The sequence below is a fragment of the Mus pahari genome, chromosome 5 (assembly GCF_900095145.1).
Source record: "Mus pahari chromosome 5, PAHARI_EIJ_v1.1, whole genome shotgun sequence".
Classification (NCBI taxonomy): domain Eukaryota; kingdom Metazoa; phylum Chordata; class Mammalia; order Rodentia; family Muridae; genus Mus; species Mus pahari.
Genome location: NC_034594.1, coordinates 147,173,028 through 147,189,704, shown reverse-complemented (window position 1 = coordinate 147,189,704; position 16,677 = coordinate 147,173,028). Strand labels below are relative to the sequence as shown.

General features: G+C 38.2%; 1 protein-coding gene across 1 annotated transcript in view; it reads right to left on the bottom strand.

The window, feature by feature from the left end:
- Nucleotides 1–16,677, bottom strand: part of Fmn2 (formin 2) — a 304,491-nt gene that overhangs the window by 110,199 nt on the left and 177,615 nt on the right. Inside the window, 5 exon segments of the mRNA XM_021197955.2 lie at nt 6,307–6,427; nt 7,012–7,071; nt 8,689–8,835; nt 9,907–10,036; nt 10,191–10,282. Coding sequence (XP_021053614.1) covers nt 6,307–6,427; nt 7,012–7,071; nt 8,689–8,835; nt 9,907–10,036; nt 10,191–10,282 — 550 coding nt within the window.

Below are 16,677 nucleotides of genomic sequence, written 5' to 3'. Positions count from 1 at the left end.
TGAGGAGCCTGACTCTGCCTTCCCATGGCTGGGATTATATCCAGCAGTTCTGGTTATTTGCATGGGTTCTGGGGATTGAACTCAGGTCCCTATCCTTGCACGTTCTAAATTATTCATTATGTAACACTGAAAACACATTTAGTAAGATACTACGAAAAGCCAAAGAAGCACAGGACCATCAAGTTGATAACTAGTCATCTGTTATTAGAACCAAACCAGTTGAGAATGACTAACTGCAGATACCGTTCTACTGTCCTGGACACTGATGAGCATCTCCCATAATTTCTGCTCACATAATTCCATTCTCTGTATTTTAGAGTCACCCTCACTGGACAGGCGATCTAGAGGGCTTTCAAGGTGGGAAGACAACTTAAAGGAAAGTCTGTCAGCATTAAAGAAGGGTAGAGGGGCTGCTGTGATGGGTCAGTGGGGAAAGATGCTGGCCACTGAGCCCAATGACCTAAGTTCAATATCGCAAACAGGCATGGTGGAAGGAGAAAATCAACCTTTGTACATTTTCCATAGACAATACAGCCCATAACAGACAGACAGACAGACAGACAGACAGACAGAGAGAGAGAGAAAGAGAGAGAGGGGGGGGAGAGGGAGAGAGAGAGAGAGAGAGAGAGAGAGAGAGAGAGAGAGAGAGAGAGAACAAATAAGGGTATCAGGTATAGCATGTGGCTGACCTTTCTCCAAAGNGAGAGAGAGAGAGAGAGAGAGAGAGAGAGAGAGAGAGAGAGAGAGAGAGAGAGAGAACAAATAAGGGTATCAGGTATAGCATGTGGCTGACCTTTCTCCAAAGTTACATTTCTTTACACTTGGTTTTAACTTGAGAGCCATGAAGACAACTAGGATCATATTAGAATAATGGAAATAAGCAACTAAATGTAGACTGTTGGTTTTGGTTTGGTTTGGTTGCTGATTTGTTTGTTTTTGCTTCAACACTACCTTTCTATATCTGGCCCTTGGAAAATGGTGTTAGACTCATCAAAATACTTTTCATCTTTCCCAAGCATCTTGGTGAAAAGTTTCTATAGTGAAATGGGGAAAAGGTGGATGGAGGAATATGGTGAGAGCTGAGGGCGAGCCTCCCAGTTACTACAATCAGCAGGTGCTTCCTGTGCCTAGTGTGTTTTCATACACTCAAACCAGCATCACTGCATCTCCCCAAAGCCTGATGTCAGCCATTGTTTCACACCGGCTCTCAGATCCTCAGTCACATGTGTGAACTGACATTTTCTTATTGCCTCCTTGCCTCCATCTCCACCTCCAGAGATCTGCTCCCCCAAGTACTTAGGGCACCATATGCAGCAGAATTACCCTTTCTCTGAGGCCTGGGTCCAGCCCCAGGGGGCGCTCTCTCTAAAGATGTCTGCTCTGCTCTAACTTCAACTTCTCTTGCTTTCCTGAGTCTCAGGGATGATGGCTGCTTCCTACATTACTTCGTTATTTTCTTGTATTGTTTTGACCTTTCAATATGTGTTAACTTCTCTGTATTAAATTACTTCGATTAAAGTAGTATGTGTTTTTGGTTTTCCTTAGTTTTACTACAAAATAGTAAAAGGCATAACCAAAAATAATGGATTATGTTTCTGTAAGACCTCAACAGCCTTCTGACACTGGTAGTTAATTTTATTCTTACTATTTCCTTCTAAATAATATATGTTTGAATTGTTCAACAGAAAATTGCTTCTCTTTCATATTAATCTTTTTTAACTCCAAGAAGGGTATTATATTCTTCTTTAACATAGTTTATTCTTTTAATTAAATTTCTTATGTTTCTTAGTTATGTTTACTTTTGAATTCGTCAAGTTATGCAATTTTTTCATAAGGAACAGACCAGGCTGAACAATCACACATTTTAAATTAGGACAGTCCAGACTACTCAGTTTCAATTCTAAATCAAACATATTTCTGGATGCTTGCCCAGTTTTCTTTCTTCTCAAATAAGATTATTAACCCCATCTAACATATAAAGGAACACATATAACACATGCATAAAGTATAAATAATTAAATGAATAACCATATATTCAATTTACAACTTAAGAAATGAAACCTAACCAATACTTTGAAAGAGGCCAGAGTGTTCCCTAATGACCCATTATCTTAGAGAATTCTGTTGCTTATACCTCTCCCTGCCTTCTAGCCTTAAAGAATTCATTGGTTGCTTATATGTTTGAACTTTACAAGCTGAAATCACAGGGTGTGTGTGATTTTCCCCATGCTTTGGTTTTTCTAAAGACTGTTCTATGATGTCTGCATTAGTAATACAGCAAATATAGTTTAAGTTTTCTTGTTCAGTAAAATGTCCTTTGAAAAAAGATGCTGCATTTCCTTTGGCTGCTATCCTTCTAAAAAGAACCTGAAGGGCTTTGCTGCTCTTTTATGATATGAATCCAGTTTGCTCTCGCCCAGCAGTATTTAAGTGCAAGCTGGCTCAGAGTCACCTTCCACCTCAAGCTCATTGAGACTCACAGGTTCTCCAGAAATTGACTCACCCAACATTCTCATTCAAACCCATAGCTATAGTTCCTACCTAACAAAGACACTGGACCATAAGCCATCATTTGGTACAACTGAATCAAGAAAGGATACTGATAAAAGACACCAAAATTACTGAACATAAGGCGCTTCATTCCGCTAGGAAGCCTGACTGTTGCCCTGAGGAACAGGATAGAAATTATCTGTTAAGCAAAATAACCCAACAATAATGTATGTCTTTACAGAAATGCTAAGATGAGATGCGGATGTTTGTCTATAATGTCCAAGCCCTAGTTAACACATTGTTTCTCAGGTTCCTTGGAAATAAATAATCAAGTCAGTATGCAGAAAGAAGAGGGTCAGATTAGTATATGAGTGACTTTGTGAATAGAGAACATTTGCCATTAATAAATAATTATATCCTTTATTCAACTTTACCTCATGAATAGCAACAGCTACTGACTGCTTACACAGCGTAGTATGAACACTTCTTTGTAAGCTTAACTCCTTTTCCGTATCTGATAAAAATGATTGCGTATAAAAAAATATGGACAGGCTATCTGAAATATCTGAAAGGAATCCTCAAATGTGATTATGTATAAAAATCATTTGGGGGCTGGTGAGATGGCTCAACAGTGAAGTGCACTGGCCTCTGATATTCTCCTTTGACATCCACGAGCAGTCAGCGCTTATGTGGTACACAAATATGTATGCAGGCAAAATATCCACATATATAAAATAAAAATAAATACATGTAGAAGTAAGCTAAAATAAATTTTAAAAAGAAAATAGGGTTTAAAGGCTATGTAGGTCAAAGTTGATACTGCTTAAGGCCTATTATTTTATTTAAGGTAATCTCCCATTTGATCCCATTTGTTTATATAAATGTATGTCTACTTATATCCAAACCATTCCTAAAAAGAAGTACCTTCATGTGTACCTGATAAGAAAAACTGTATTTCTAATGGTTCTTTATTTCTCTAAAATTGAACTTAAATTTTGATTCACAAGATTTCCGTCCTTATGCTCAAATCATCTTTTCTATGACAATAATCAGATTTTGAAAAATAAGAGGTACTTTTTAACCCTCAGGACTTGATACCATTTATTTTACAGAAAATAATAAAAACAAAAGCAAAAACAAAAACAAAAATAAACAAATAAAAATAGTGATATTGTTTATAAACTGTTTTCCTTGTAAGCTCCGAGGTGAGTCATGTTTGTGTCCTTAGCACGGTACCAAGCCTGCATTTCTCAAATGTGCTCAGACATGTTCCACTCACCACAGAAGCCACCACATATTCTGTGAGAAAATAGTGCTCTGAGGTAAAATAAACCAAAGAACTACTGCAAATCGCTCTGCTGTAAAATACCGCGAATTCCTTTCACAATGAAACCTGCAGTTTCTGTGTTTATTTGATCATGATCCCCTCTGTTATGGTTTGGACATGGTACTGCCCCCTGGAGATACATGTATTAGAGGGTTGGCTTCCAGCCAGTAGTGCCTTGTGAACACTGCTCTCAGCCATGTTTTCATGGACGGATGAGCTTGCAGCTGAATGAGCTACTAACCGGTGGAAAGTCTTTAGAAGAAGCAGGTCAGCGGCTGCATGTTTCGGAGCATGCATCGTGGCCCTAGACTCATCGTCTGTCCTCTATGGCTGCCATGAGCTAAGAAAGTGTTGGGACAATCATCACTTACATCCTCCCCTGTTTTTCTAACATCAAGCTTGCTACAGTTCCACAAAAGAAAGGAGTTGTCAGGAAAATCTTAGAGTTGATGATCAATGGTCAGGGTCGTTCAATACATTCATCGTTCCTCTACATAAACCATAAGGCTTCATGGCTCCAACCATTTGCTTATCTTCCCATTGTTTTGACATACTGATTGACAATCCTCTAATGTGTAGTTTTCTGTAGCCACTACATTGCTCACAGAAACCACATCTAAGAGAATATAGTGGAGAGACAACTCTTTAGATCTCGTGCTGTTGGGGACTGAGACTGAGACTCTGAGTGTTTCCATGACCATATATATATATATATATATATATATATATATATATATATATATATATATATATACACACACACATACATATATTCTAAAGGAAGTCTGTGTGTTCATGTTTCACTTGCATTTGCATTTATGTGCATAAGTACGTGTGTAAACATCTCTATGTATGTGCGGATGTATGTATGCGGGCATGTATATGTATTGTGTGCATGGGTATATACATATTTGCGTATGTACATGAAAGGATATGTTTGTATATGTTGGCATCTGAGTGCTCACATGCAAGCGCCTCTGAGCTTGTATGTGGGACTGCATATTTACTAATAATGTCATTCCTCTTGTTTATTAAATCATCTGTAAATGATGAAATCCTAATTTTCAAGAATGAAGTGCTGACGGAAGTATGAAGTATTTCCCAGCCTCTCCAGAAGTGCTCCTGGCACGGCATCACTGTGTGTGTAAATTCTCATTAAACAAAGCCACAACCTCTGCATTGTCAAAAACCCTATAAAGGCAAATGTTTTGTAAGGCTCTAAGAATTCGTTCTTTTAAAACCAACTTTCAAAAATGTATTCTTTGGAGAGTTTGCACATGTATACAATGTAGCTTGAACATAACCAACCCTCACTTTCCCCTAGGGACACTTCTAGAATGCCTTATCACATCTCCCTCCCAACAACTTCAATATATGGCACCATAGTGTTCCACAGGAATGAACAAGTTCTTATAGAATTGAAATACTTAGATAAGACAACACTATCTTTCTTGGCTTTAATCAATAGGTACATATGCATAAAGCTGAAATGGAGCGTAACTAAGAAACAGAATAACAGTCCTATTAACAGCTGGTACTGTGTTTAAGGGTACTGACCACATTTAGCTAACATCTAATATATACCATGTGAATATATGAGAACCTCAAGAAAAATGTTAAGTTGATAGAAATCCATACTGTTCCTGTGACCAGAACATAACTGCCATAAATCTGGTGACAGATCAGGACCATACCCTTTGGTAAATGCATCTCCTATTTCGGGACTAGATCTCTTCTAAAGTACTTTTGTTTTTAAACCTCTGAGCAGAAGTGATTACCACTTGGTTTCATTCAGTAGCACAATATCAAATGAAAGTGCAATGCCATTGTATTTGCTTTTCACCTAAACTTAATATAAATCAGAGATTGAACAGTTTCTCAATGCTCTAACAGCAGAAATTGGCACAAAGAGGAAACAAAGGATGTTGTTTCAGAAGCTAGATTTTGAAAGACTACCTACTTGTGTGTAAAGCTACTAATAAAAAAAATTTGAGAAAATTCAAATAAGCACTAATCAAATCTACATGATATAATGACTCACCACCCACATGCCATTTAACCACTTGTGTGCAAGAACATCCTTTGATTCTACAAGTTTTCTCAAATCACAACATTTTGGGCAAGTGTATCAGAGGAGAACAGGCAGGCGCTATTAATCTTTCAATAGTGACAGGATTTGTGTCCAACCATGATATGGAAAATATCCAAATATTCTTGGCTACAAAATAAAAAATAAGATGTAAACTTGTTCCTGATGAAGTGGGATGTTTCTCAAACAGCTAAGATATGAATGGATAACTACATTTCCAACACTCAATGTTTTAAGGCAATGAAAAATAAAAATATTGGCAGATTTTCTTTTGCAGTACATAAAAGAACAGCTCAACATGGCTTCTGCCTAACTGAAACTCTTTAACAATTCTTGAAAGTCTATCACCCCTCATTAAGAGTATACATTAAAAAAATATGTAGGTTTGGTCATAGGTCACCTTTCAGGTCTTTCTTTAGTTTTCTGAGGTCTTTCTGGAAGTCTTCAAACTTCATCTGTGAGGCCTGGAAAAGCTCCTGGGGTTCCGCCAGCGGGAAGACACACTGCTCTTTGCCAGCATCCTAATTAGCAAGCAGAATTTTAAAACAAATCAGCATGAAAAATAAAAATCATGCAACAGTAGAAATGGCAGCAGCTCCAACACCGACACCACCCACAAAAACAAACAACAAACAAACAAAACGCCAGGAGAACCACTACGGAATCATCCAACAGAGACAAAGGATGGGCTGTCAAGATGGCTCAGTGGGAAAGAGTCGTTGCTCTGCTATCATCTAGGACCTGAGCATAAATCTCTGGCACCTGTGTAAAATGATAGTCATGGCTTTATGTGCGCGTAAATGCAGCATTTTGGGGTTGGGGGTATAAACAAGATGATCTGGGATCTCACTGACCAGCTAATGACACCAGATGAAATGGCAAGATTCCTGCGGAGAGATAGAACCTGTCTCAAGGGGATAAGATGCCAACACAGAAGGTCTCACAAGTTGTCCTCTGGTTTCTGCATCTCCAAGTCTGTACAAATACCCACACACAAATATGTAACCACTGCACAGATACACACACACACACACACACACACACACACACACACACACGAAGAAAAAGAAAGTCAAACTGGGAGTGTATATAAAATTGGTCTTACCTCATCAAAATTTCGAAGATAATATGAAACAATATATGACAAGAGGCTTCTGCTGTTGTCCTAGGCAGAAAGATTAACATAAGTAACACATAGTTAAAAGTCATTATGTGGGCTGGTGAGATGGCTCAGTGGGTAAGAGCACCCGACTGCTCTTCCGAAGGTCCAGAGTTCAAATCCCAGCAACCACATGGTGGCTCATAACCATCCATAACAAGATCTGATGCCCTCTTCTGGAGTGTCTGAAGACAGCTACAGTGTACTTAAATATAATAAATAAATAAATCTTAAAAAAAAAGTCATTATGTATTATTAAGTATGCAGAATAAAGTAAATTTCAGAGAACACATAAATATACTTGGGAGTGTTATGGGTGGTTTTATACTCTATACTTCAGTCATTGTATCTAAAGGGCTGGATGACAGAATTTTCTCCCAGTGTTCTGATGGAAATGCCAAGAGGAAGCTGCACCATTTAAGGGAGAAGCTCAAATGTAAGTAATCCGCTGTTTTCATTCTCCTCCTCGAGAATTTTAATTCATTATTTACATCTTTTATATAACGCATTTATTTTGCATTTTTCTTAGTCTGGTTTGTCTTTTAAGCTCTATGTATGTGTTTGGCCTGCACTTATGTTCATGCACTACCAGTGTAGCTGGTGCCAATGGAAACTAGAGGGGGGTACTGGATTCCCAGGAAGAGGAGTTACAGACAATTATGAGCCTCCACATGAATGCCTTGAACAGAACTTGGATCCTCTAAAGAACTGCAATTGGCTTTAACCAGTGAGAAATCTCTCCAGCCACAGCATTTAAGTTTTCAAATATCACCACAATGGAAGAAATAAACACTGCTTGCAAGTCCATATAAATGGTCTAGCAGGTACTACCATAATAAATGTTTCTTGGACTTGACAAGAATTCATTAACATTTAGACCAGAAATGGAAAATTGTTTCAGTTAAGTGGAAATCTTTGAAATGCCAATATACATTATAATTTGTTATATTAACAACATAAGTTGAGGAATTAATTCTTATGCAACTATTTATTATTAGGAGAGTGCACATATCATTTGAAAAATGTAAAATTATTTTTTATACAATAGATTTTAAAGTTTTCAAAGATGATTTTGCTTTTTTTCTGGCACAATTAGAAGCGTTAACTTTTAATTAAGGTTTTTTTGTTGTTGTTGTTGTTTGTTTTTTTTTTTTTTTGGTTGTTGTTGTTGTTTTTACCTGCTCCAATGAATCAACAGATAAACTATGTCTGAGAAAAATCTAGTACACAATCTACGTTCTGTGAAGTGTTTTCTCTATTAAATTACAACAAGTTTGACCTAATTTAGACTCCATACTTCATTAATACAGTTGTCCAGAATGGCTTCCTTATATAGTGAACTGCAAAAACGTGTGTGTGTGTGTGTGTGTGTGTGTGTGTGTGTGTGTGTGTGCCCGTGTGTGCGTGTGTGCGCGCACATGTGTATGTGTGTGAGTGTGTGTGTGAATGAACATGTGTGTGTGTGAGTGAATATATGTGTGATTGTGTGTGTGTGTGCAATTAAGTGACTGTGAAAATTTTGATTTCAGAACAGAAAGAATTACTTGCCATATTTTGTTTAAAGTCAAACCTATGTTTAAAAATATCCTCAATTTGGGGCAAGCATTAACACAAAATACTTACGCTGCTTTTGACATCCTTCAGCTTCGGCAGAATGTCTAGTCCAAAGCCGTCTGCCTGTCCTCGGGTCTTGTTCCCAGCATTCATGTAGTTCCCAAAGGCTAGTACTAAACCCAGGACCTGCATGACTCCTGGTCCATTTTTCAAGGTCTAGAAGACAAGATAACATAGATTTTTCTCTTATTCACAGTTTTAAATGAATCACCTAAAATCAATACCAAGCTGATCATACTACACTGATAGTTTTGAGTGGCAGCCAAGCTACGCTCTTCCCTGTTATTTAGTATATTTCAAAAACAGTGTCTCAGAGTTAGCTTTACAATGGCATGCCACCAAGAAGCATGAGTGTGAATGTAGAAGCCAAGAGGTGCTGTCTTGGTCCATATGCAATGAGAATTTCTACAAAATAATGTCACCTCTGTCATCCTTCACTGTCTCTATGTCAGGCACAATACAGATTTCTGGCTATAAGCTGTGGAATCCCAAATTGCAGGTAAAAAGATTGAATTCCAGGTTTAAGTTTGCTTATTACAACTTTATGCTCATCTTTCCCAGGACCCTGCCTGACTTCAGTTTTTTGGTTTCTTTTATTTTTATTTTTTATTTTTATTTTTTTATTTTTTTTGCCACTTCCTCTGAAAGTGTTTCTAGTAATAGTTTTCTACCCTGCCAGGTGGTTTATCCCAATCAGAACAAATGATTCTGTTGATCTTTGATAAACTGTTTTTAGTGCTAATAATGGTGCTTCTAGCCCCAAATTTATTTGTTGCACTCAGCAGGTTATTTTATCTTCCACTGAGTCAAATGACTATTCCAAAAACCATTTAGGTACAATAAGCTTTAACGTTTTACTGAGGTTCCATTTCAATTAAACAACCCAAAGAAAAATGAATGCCTTCAAATCACATCCGTGTGCAAGTCTCATATCTGAGAGAATATGGAAAACGGGGCCTTTGTTTTGGCAAAGCATTGGCAGCTGAGATCCCAGGAAACTAATACAAATTGGTCAGGCCCTCAATGTGGACCCTCTGCCTTGTGAATATGTCTAAACACATGCTTTCTTCCGGAAGCCTAGTTCCCAAACATTCCCTTATGTGGGATTGCTATCCCTTGAATCTACAAGTACTTCAAGTGGACAAAAAATGATAGAAATAAATAAGAACATGACCGAACACGGTCAACTATCACAATTCATGCTCCTTTCTCTGGTCTGGACCCTACCTCACACAGGTTTTGTAGCAATTCCAACTTGCGACGAATTGAGCAAATGCTCTCTGAAAATGTGGACTGAAACAGGATACAGAAGACCCGCTCTGAGAAGTTGGGGATTAGTGACAGCTCATACAGGAACCTAAGGAGACAAAGGTAAGGAGGAAGCAAAAGTGTAAAGGACCCAAGCGAAGGTGTGGTCCTTTATAACAAACATACATGCAGGCCCATTCTCTCCCATCCGGAGAGGCCCACTGCAGTCTTGATTGGCCTCCCATGTCCCGAGACACACTTACTGTTCAGGTTTATCCAGAGACTTGGCATTTTCCTTGTCTTTGGAAGATCGACTGTGCTTTTCAATTTTTTCCAGTTCATCTGACTGTGCTCTCTGGAAAAATGAAAGCCAAGTCTTTTATTTTGTTTTGTTCTGTTCCAAAACTCTTTGAGGACATTATTTAGATAATAATGATGTTAATACAGGAGAACTTTCTATATTTTAATTTCTGAGCATCTGTTGTGGTAACACTTGACTTAATGCACTAGATGTTTTAAAGTGTAAGTACGTATGATAAAATCCAGATCATGCCAAAATCCCAGAAATAATGCTATTGACTATTAAGGTATTAATTCATTCAAGCATAAAATAACAGTTTTCTCCTTTTCATTAAGTTGGCTCTTTATGATACTTTCTAGAAAGCCATAGTTTTTTAAAAAGGAATCTCATTCAAATCTCCATGAAGTTAAAGTTGGAACTAATTTGATCTTCAATCTTTTAAAAAATATCTAAATATTGCAATAATTGTGGATTGCTTTTGTTATATTTGGAGAAAAGAAAAGTACAATTAAACTATTAAAGCATGGAACAAAAATAAAAGATTTTCATGCAAATACTGAACATGATATTTGGATACCAAAATAGCTCTAACCATATTTTGCTCCTGTCTCCTCTAACTCCATACAATTTTAAGTCCAGATTCTATTATTGGTTTCTTCATGGGAGACAATCATCTTTAATTTCTAGTACAAGTGAAGCGTTTACAGATTCCATGAAGCACAAAGTTATCTCTTGTCACAGAACATGGGTATCATTTTTATTAGTACTTAGACATAATTTTACATCTCACAAAGATGGGTCTGATGAGCCCACGGAGCATCTGCCACAGGCATTCCAGAGTCACGCACAGCCATTTGCTGAGTTGAAGGGAAGGCCTCAGAACTTAAAATACTATACTACATTATACTATACTCTGTTAGGACAGAAGTACCAGATTCAGTAAAGAGGTCCCCAGAAAATGTGCAGCCAACATCCATGCACGTGTACTGCTCTCTGTTAATTAACTGCTTATTCAGAAGTGAAGGTTTTCCATTTACAATAATATTAACTATCTACCCTCAAATAGAAGCATCTTCTAACTGATGACAGGTCAGCCAAAGAGGGAAACTGACACACAGAGTAGGATACATTTTTATTGGGGGGGGGGTGAATGGGATGTGTCATCAGAAGGATGTAAAAAGAGAGGTGAATTCTCTCCGAGTTCGCAGGCTTACATAAAGGTTAAACAATCTGCAGAGTTACGCTTAGTATATAACTGCCACATTTCCCCAATGTCTGAGGAACTTGTACAAGAGATTTAGAGGAAGAAAGATCAATGATCTGGGGCTGGAGAGATGGCTCAGTGATTAACAGTGGGATCTTCTCTTGCAGAGGACCCAAGTTTGATTACTAGCATCCACACACTAGGCAGCTCATACCTGCTTGTAACGCCACCTCCAGGGTCGACTCACACTTTGCCCTTCTGTAGACACTTAAATGGACATGCACATGTGTACACTTGCACGCATGCACACACACACACACATGTGTGTACACACACATAGTGAACACTAAGCCTCAGATAATAATCATCCAATTTATTTCGCAAGTATGTAAAGAGTCAGTCCCACTACTGTCACCATGATGCCGCTTGAAGCCATATTATAAAATGTGCTTAATAACAAAGATAGCACTGCTCTTGTGGGCAAGCGAGACCAACGTAATATCACAGAAAAATATTAAACCCGTTACTACTGAATAGGCAAGAGTTGTGAGTGGATGAACTTAGATACAGCTTTCTAATTCTCACCATATCTCCATTTAAACATGTATCACCTCAGGTAATTTCTCCTCTATCCTATCATACACACATCTGCCCTTATCACGCATCTATACAGTCAACTCAAGGTCAGGGTCCTAAATCCTCATACTACTCCTTGACCCACACTTAATTTATAAGGGATAGTTGTTTATTTCAGTCTTAGCTTTATGAAGGAACAGTCCAAATAAGTAAAGTACAGATATGCAGAAAGTCCCATGATAAGTGGAGACAGTACATTCAGGGGAGAGGTAACACATTCTCAGAAAAGCCAAAGAGGATATTGGGTTGGGACTTAAAACTCCCTTTGAAAAGCTCAGGGTTCCCCAAAGCTCAAAAGCTTCATAAGAGCCATGTTAATTCCTTCTGAAGGCAGTTCCCACCTGGCCACTTTTTAAAAGTTGCATCTTCTGGTAGTACTGTTTCCAATTTCCTGAGGAACCACCAGAGTGACTTCCAGAGTGGTTGTACCAGCTTGCAAACCCTCCAGCATTGGAGGAGTGTTCCTCTTTCTCCACATCCTTGCCAGTATCTGCTGTCCCCTGAATTTTTGATCTTAGCCATTCTGACTGGTGTGAGGTGGAATCTCAGGGTTGTTTTGAGTTGCATTTCCCTGATGATTAAGGATGTTGAACATTTTTTCAAGTGCTTCTGAGTCCTTTGGTATTCCTCAGTTGAGAATTCCTTGTTTAGCTGTGTACCCCACTTTTTAATGGGGTTATTTGAATTTCTGGAGTCCAGTTTCTTGAGCTCTTTGTATATATTGGTTATTAGTCCCCTATCAGATTTAGGGTTGGCAAAAATCATTTCCCAATATATTGGTGGCCTTTTTGTCTTATTGACAGTATCTTTTGCCTTACAGAAGCTTTGCAATTTTATGGGGTCCCATTTGTTGATTCTTGATCTTACAGCACAAGCCATTGATGTTCTGTTCAGGAATTTTCCCCCTGTGCCCATATCTTCGAGGCTTTTCCCCACTTTCTCATCTATAAATTTTAGTGTCTCTGGTTTTATGTGGAGGTCTTTGATTCACTTAGACTTGAGCTTTGTACAAGGAGATAAGAATGGGTCAATTCACATTCTTCTACATGATAACCACCAGTTGTGCCAGCACCATTTGTTGAAAATGCTGTCTTTTTTCCACTGGATGCTTTTAGATTCCTTGTCAAAGAGCAAGTGACCATAGGTGTGTGAGTTCAATTCTGGGTCTTCAATTCTATTCCATTGATCTACCTGTCTGTCGCAGTACCAGTACCATGCAGTTTTTTATCACAATTGCTCTATAGTATAGCTTGAGGTCAGGCATGGTGATTTTACCCGAGGTTCTTTTATTGTTGAGAATAGTTTTTGCTATCCTAGGTTTTTTATTATTCCAGATGAATTTGCAAATTCCCCTTTCTAATTACTGGAAGATCCAACAATACCTTTCCTGGGCATATATCCAGAAGATGTTCCAACGGGTAATAAGGACACATGCTCCACTATGTTCATAGCAGCCTTATTTATAATAGCCAGAAGCTGGAAAGAACCCAGATGTCCCTCAANAGAGGAATGGATACAGANANTGTNGTACATTTACACAATGNAGTANTACTCANCTATTAAAAACAATGAATTTNTGAAATTCTTGGGCAAATGGATGTATCTGGAGGATATCATCCTGAGTGAGGTAACCCAATCACAAAAGAACTCACTTGATATGCACTCACTGATAAGTGGATATTAGCCCGAAACTTAGAATACCCAAGATACAATTTGTATAACACAAGAAAATCAAGAAGAAGAAAGACCAACATGTGGATACTTCTTTCCTTCTTAGAATAGGGAACAAAATACTCATGGAAGGAGTTACAGAGACAAAGTTTAGAACTAAAAGGAAAGGTTGGACCATCCAGAGACTACCCCACCTGGGGATCCATCCCATAATCAGCCACCAAACACAAACACTATTGCATATGCCAGCAAGATCTTGCTGAAATGACCCTGATATAGCTGTCTCTTGTGAGGCTATGCCAGTGCCTGGCAAATACCGAAGTGGATGCTCACAGTCATCTATTGGATGGAACACAGAGCCCCCATTGGAGGAACTAGAGAAAGTACCCAAGGAGCTGAAGGGGTCTGAAACCCTGTAGGTGAAACAACAATATGAACTAACCAGTACCCCCAGAGCTCATGTCTCTAGCTGTATATGTAGCAGAAGATGGCCTAGTCGGCCATCATTGGGAAGAGAGGCCCCTTGGTCTTGCAAACTTTATACGCCCCATACAGGGGAATGCCAGGGCCAAGAAGTGGGAGTGAGTGGGTAGGGAAGCAGGGTGGGGGGGGGGGTATAGGGGACTTTCGGGATAGAATTTTTAGTGTAAATGAAGAAAATATCTAATAAAAATTTGAAAAAAAAAAGTTGCATCATCTCCTGTACTGTCAACATATGGCCCTTTGTAAGGGACATTCTAACTCTATCCAAACTGTAGCACCATTAAATTCGGGGAATAAAGATCTTTTTTTAATTATTATTAGATGCTTTCTTCATTTACATTTCAAATGCTATCCTGAAAGTCCCCTAAAAAGATCTTTTAAAATATATATTGTTGAGTGTTTCGTGGTGAACTTTAAGAGTCAACAGACTCAGTACCATTCCTCACCTCTGGGCAAAGTTTGCTGACCTGATGCACATATGTACCATGGTAGTGGACATTGGAGCTTTCTTGTCCTTCAGAATTGGAGAATACTTCTGCACTATTCTTGACACAGGCTTAAGCTACATGGACCACCTGAAATCTTTTGCAACTCAATTGTGTGGTTCTTGAATGTGAACTTTGTAGACCACAATGCCTCTTTACAGTATCAGAAGATATTGTGACATGTCTGCCACTATCAGATGATGAATACCATCTTACTGTTATTATGAAAACAATTCTACTTCGAAGAGCCTCTTGATTGGTGGCAGGAATTCCTTTTTGTCCATGGGGTAGACTTTTCCTCCATAGTTGGTAACTAAATTCTTTTGAACTACCTCCATACTTGAGGACTTCTCGTGATAATAGTAAAGTTTTTGTTTTTAAACTGGCATTATGTCTTTAAAGAACACTTCAAAAACAAAATGAAAAAATAGCTTTATATTATGCACATATTTCCTCTCTATTCTGATCTGGTCTGTTTTCTGGGATCAATTCCAAAATATGTGCGTCATTTTCAAAGATGTTAGTTAGAATCTGATTTTTTAACCTCCCTTGACTTACTTCTTTGCTAAGCAACTTATTTCCAGATGCTATGGCATGGAGGTGAGATTTCTTACAATCCAGATTGCTTCTCTAGTAGTTCCTGGTCACTGAGAGATGACATGCACACAATACAGTTTCCTTCCCATTTGTGCGAGCAGTCTCTTGTGGTGGGCTCTGCAGCTCATGTCCAGCTTCCAGAAGACTGTTTTGATGAATGTAGCATAAATAAGGGCATTTTAAGGATAATTTCACCTCAATATACTTATAAGTAAAACAAGTAAGGCTTCTGAATAAATTACTTTTACGTATTTTTAAGCTCTTCTTTTTCTCCCAAGTACTATCAATAGCAATGGCTCTCCTTCTCATTCTGCTATTACTTATTATAACCAAATGTAGACCCCATTCTTGTACTTCTGTGTTGTACTTCATTCAACATTCCAATAGCCTGATAGTCTGGCTGTATTGTTATGCTGGGAGAAGGGTCCCTTGGACTAGGTCGGCATGAGAACGTACCATAAAGAGGAGGGAAGTCTGGATCTGCTGCTGCTGCTGTGGCTCTCCTTCTTCCATAACTAGTGACTGTTAGAGGCTGGGCCTTCCACCATCAATCACCAATTAAGAAAATGCTCTATAGGCTGGCCCACAGCCTGATCCTATGGAGACATTTTCTCAACTGAGGTATCCTCCTCTCACATGACAGTTTGTGTCAATTTGACATAATTCTAGCCAGCACATGGAGAGAGGAGGCAAAAAAAAAAAAAAAAAAAAAACCAACATAGGGAAAAGCAAGAAACATTGAAGGCATGATAGACAAATCATGGCAATTATATATCATCATCCTAGAAATATTGAGAAGGCCCTTAAGAGATAGCATAAGCTCTAAAATAGATATTTGTGTATGTCTGAAAATGAATCAGTTCTGACAAATGTCAGCAGACAAATAAATACAAAAAGAATACTATACCTAGCAGAGTAAGTATGAATTAAGTCATATATACACTCGTCTAGTACAACTCTATTGAGAACCTTTCATATAATACATAGGGATATGTGTTAAAGTACAAGAATGGGGTCTACAAATGTCAGACAATACTGTGTTTATATGTTTGGTCACATTCTTTTTAATTATGCCCAATTGTTCTTAGAACATCATCCTGGATTTCTTCTTGCAAAACATGAAGGATCAAGTAAATGTCTGGTGTTTTTTATACCTACTGAGGTCTTAAATTCTTACCCTTATCTTCAACCATACAAATTATCTCAAACTATGACTGAAATTTGTACCACAACCCAGAGTTTAAATGGATGGTTTGAGTTTTGTTGGAACTCCAAAAGTCAATTTGGTCTCAAATGCTCTTCTTTCTCTGGCCCACCATTCTGTGGTTAAGTAGAGAGAGAGAGAGAGAGAGAGAGAGAGAGAGAGAGAGAGA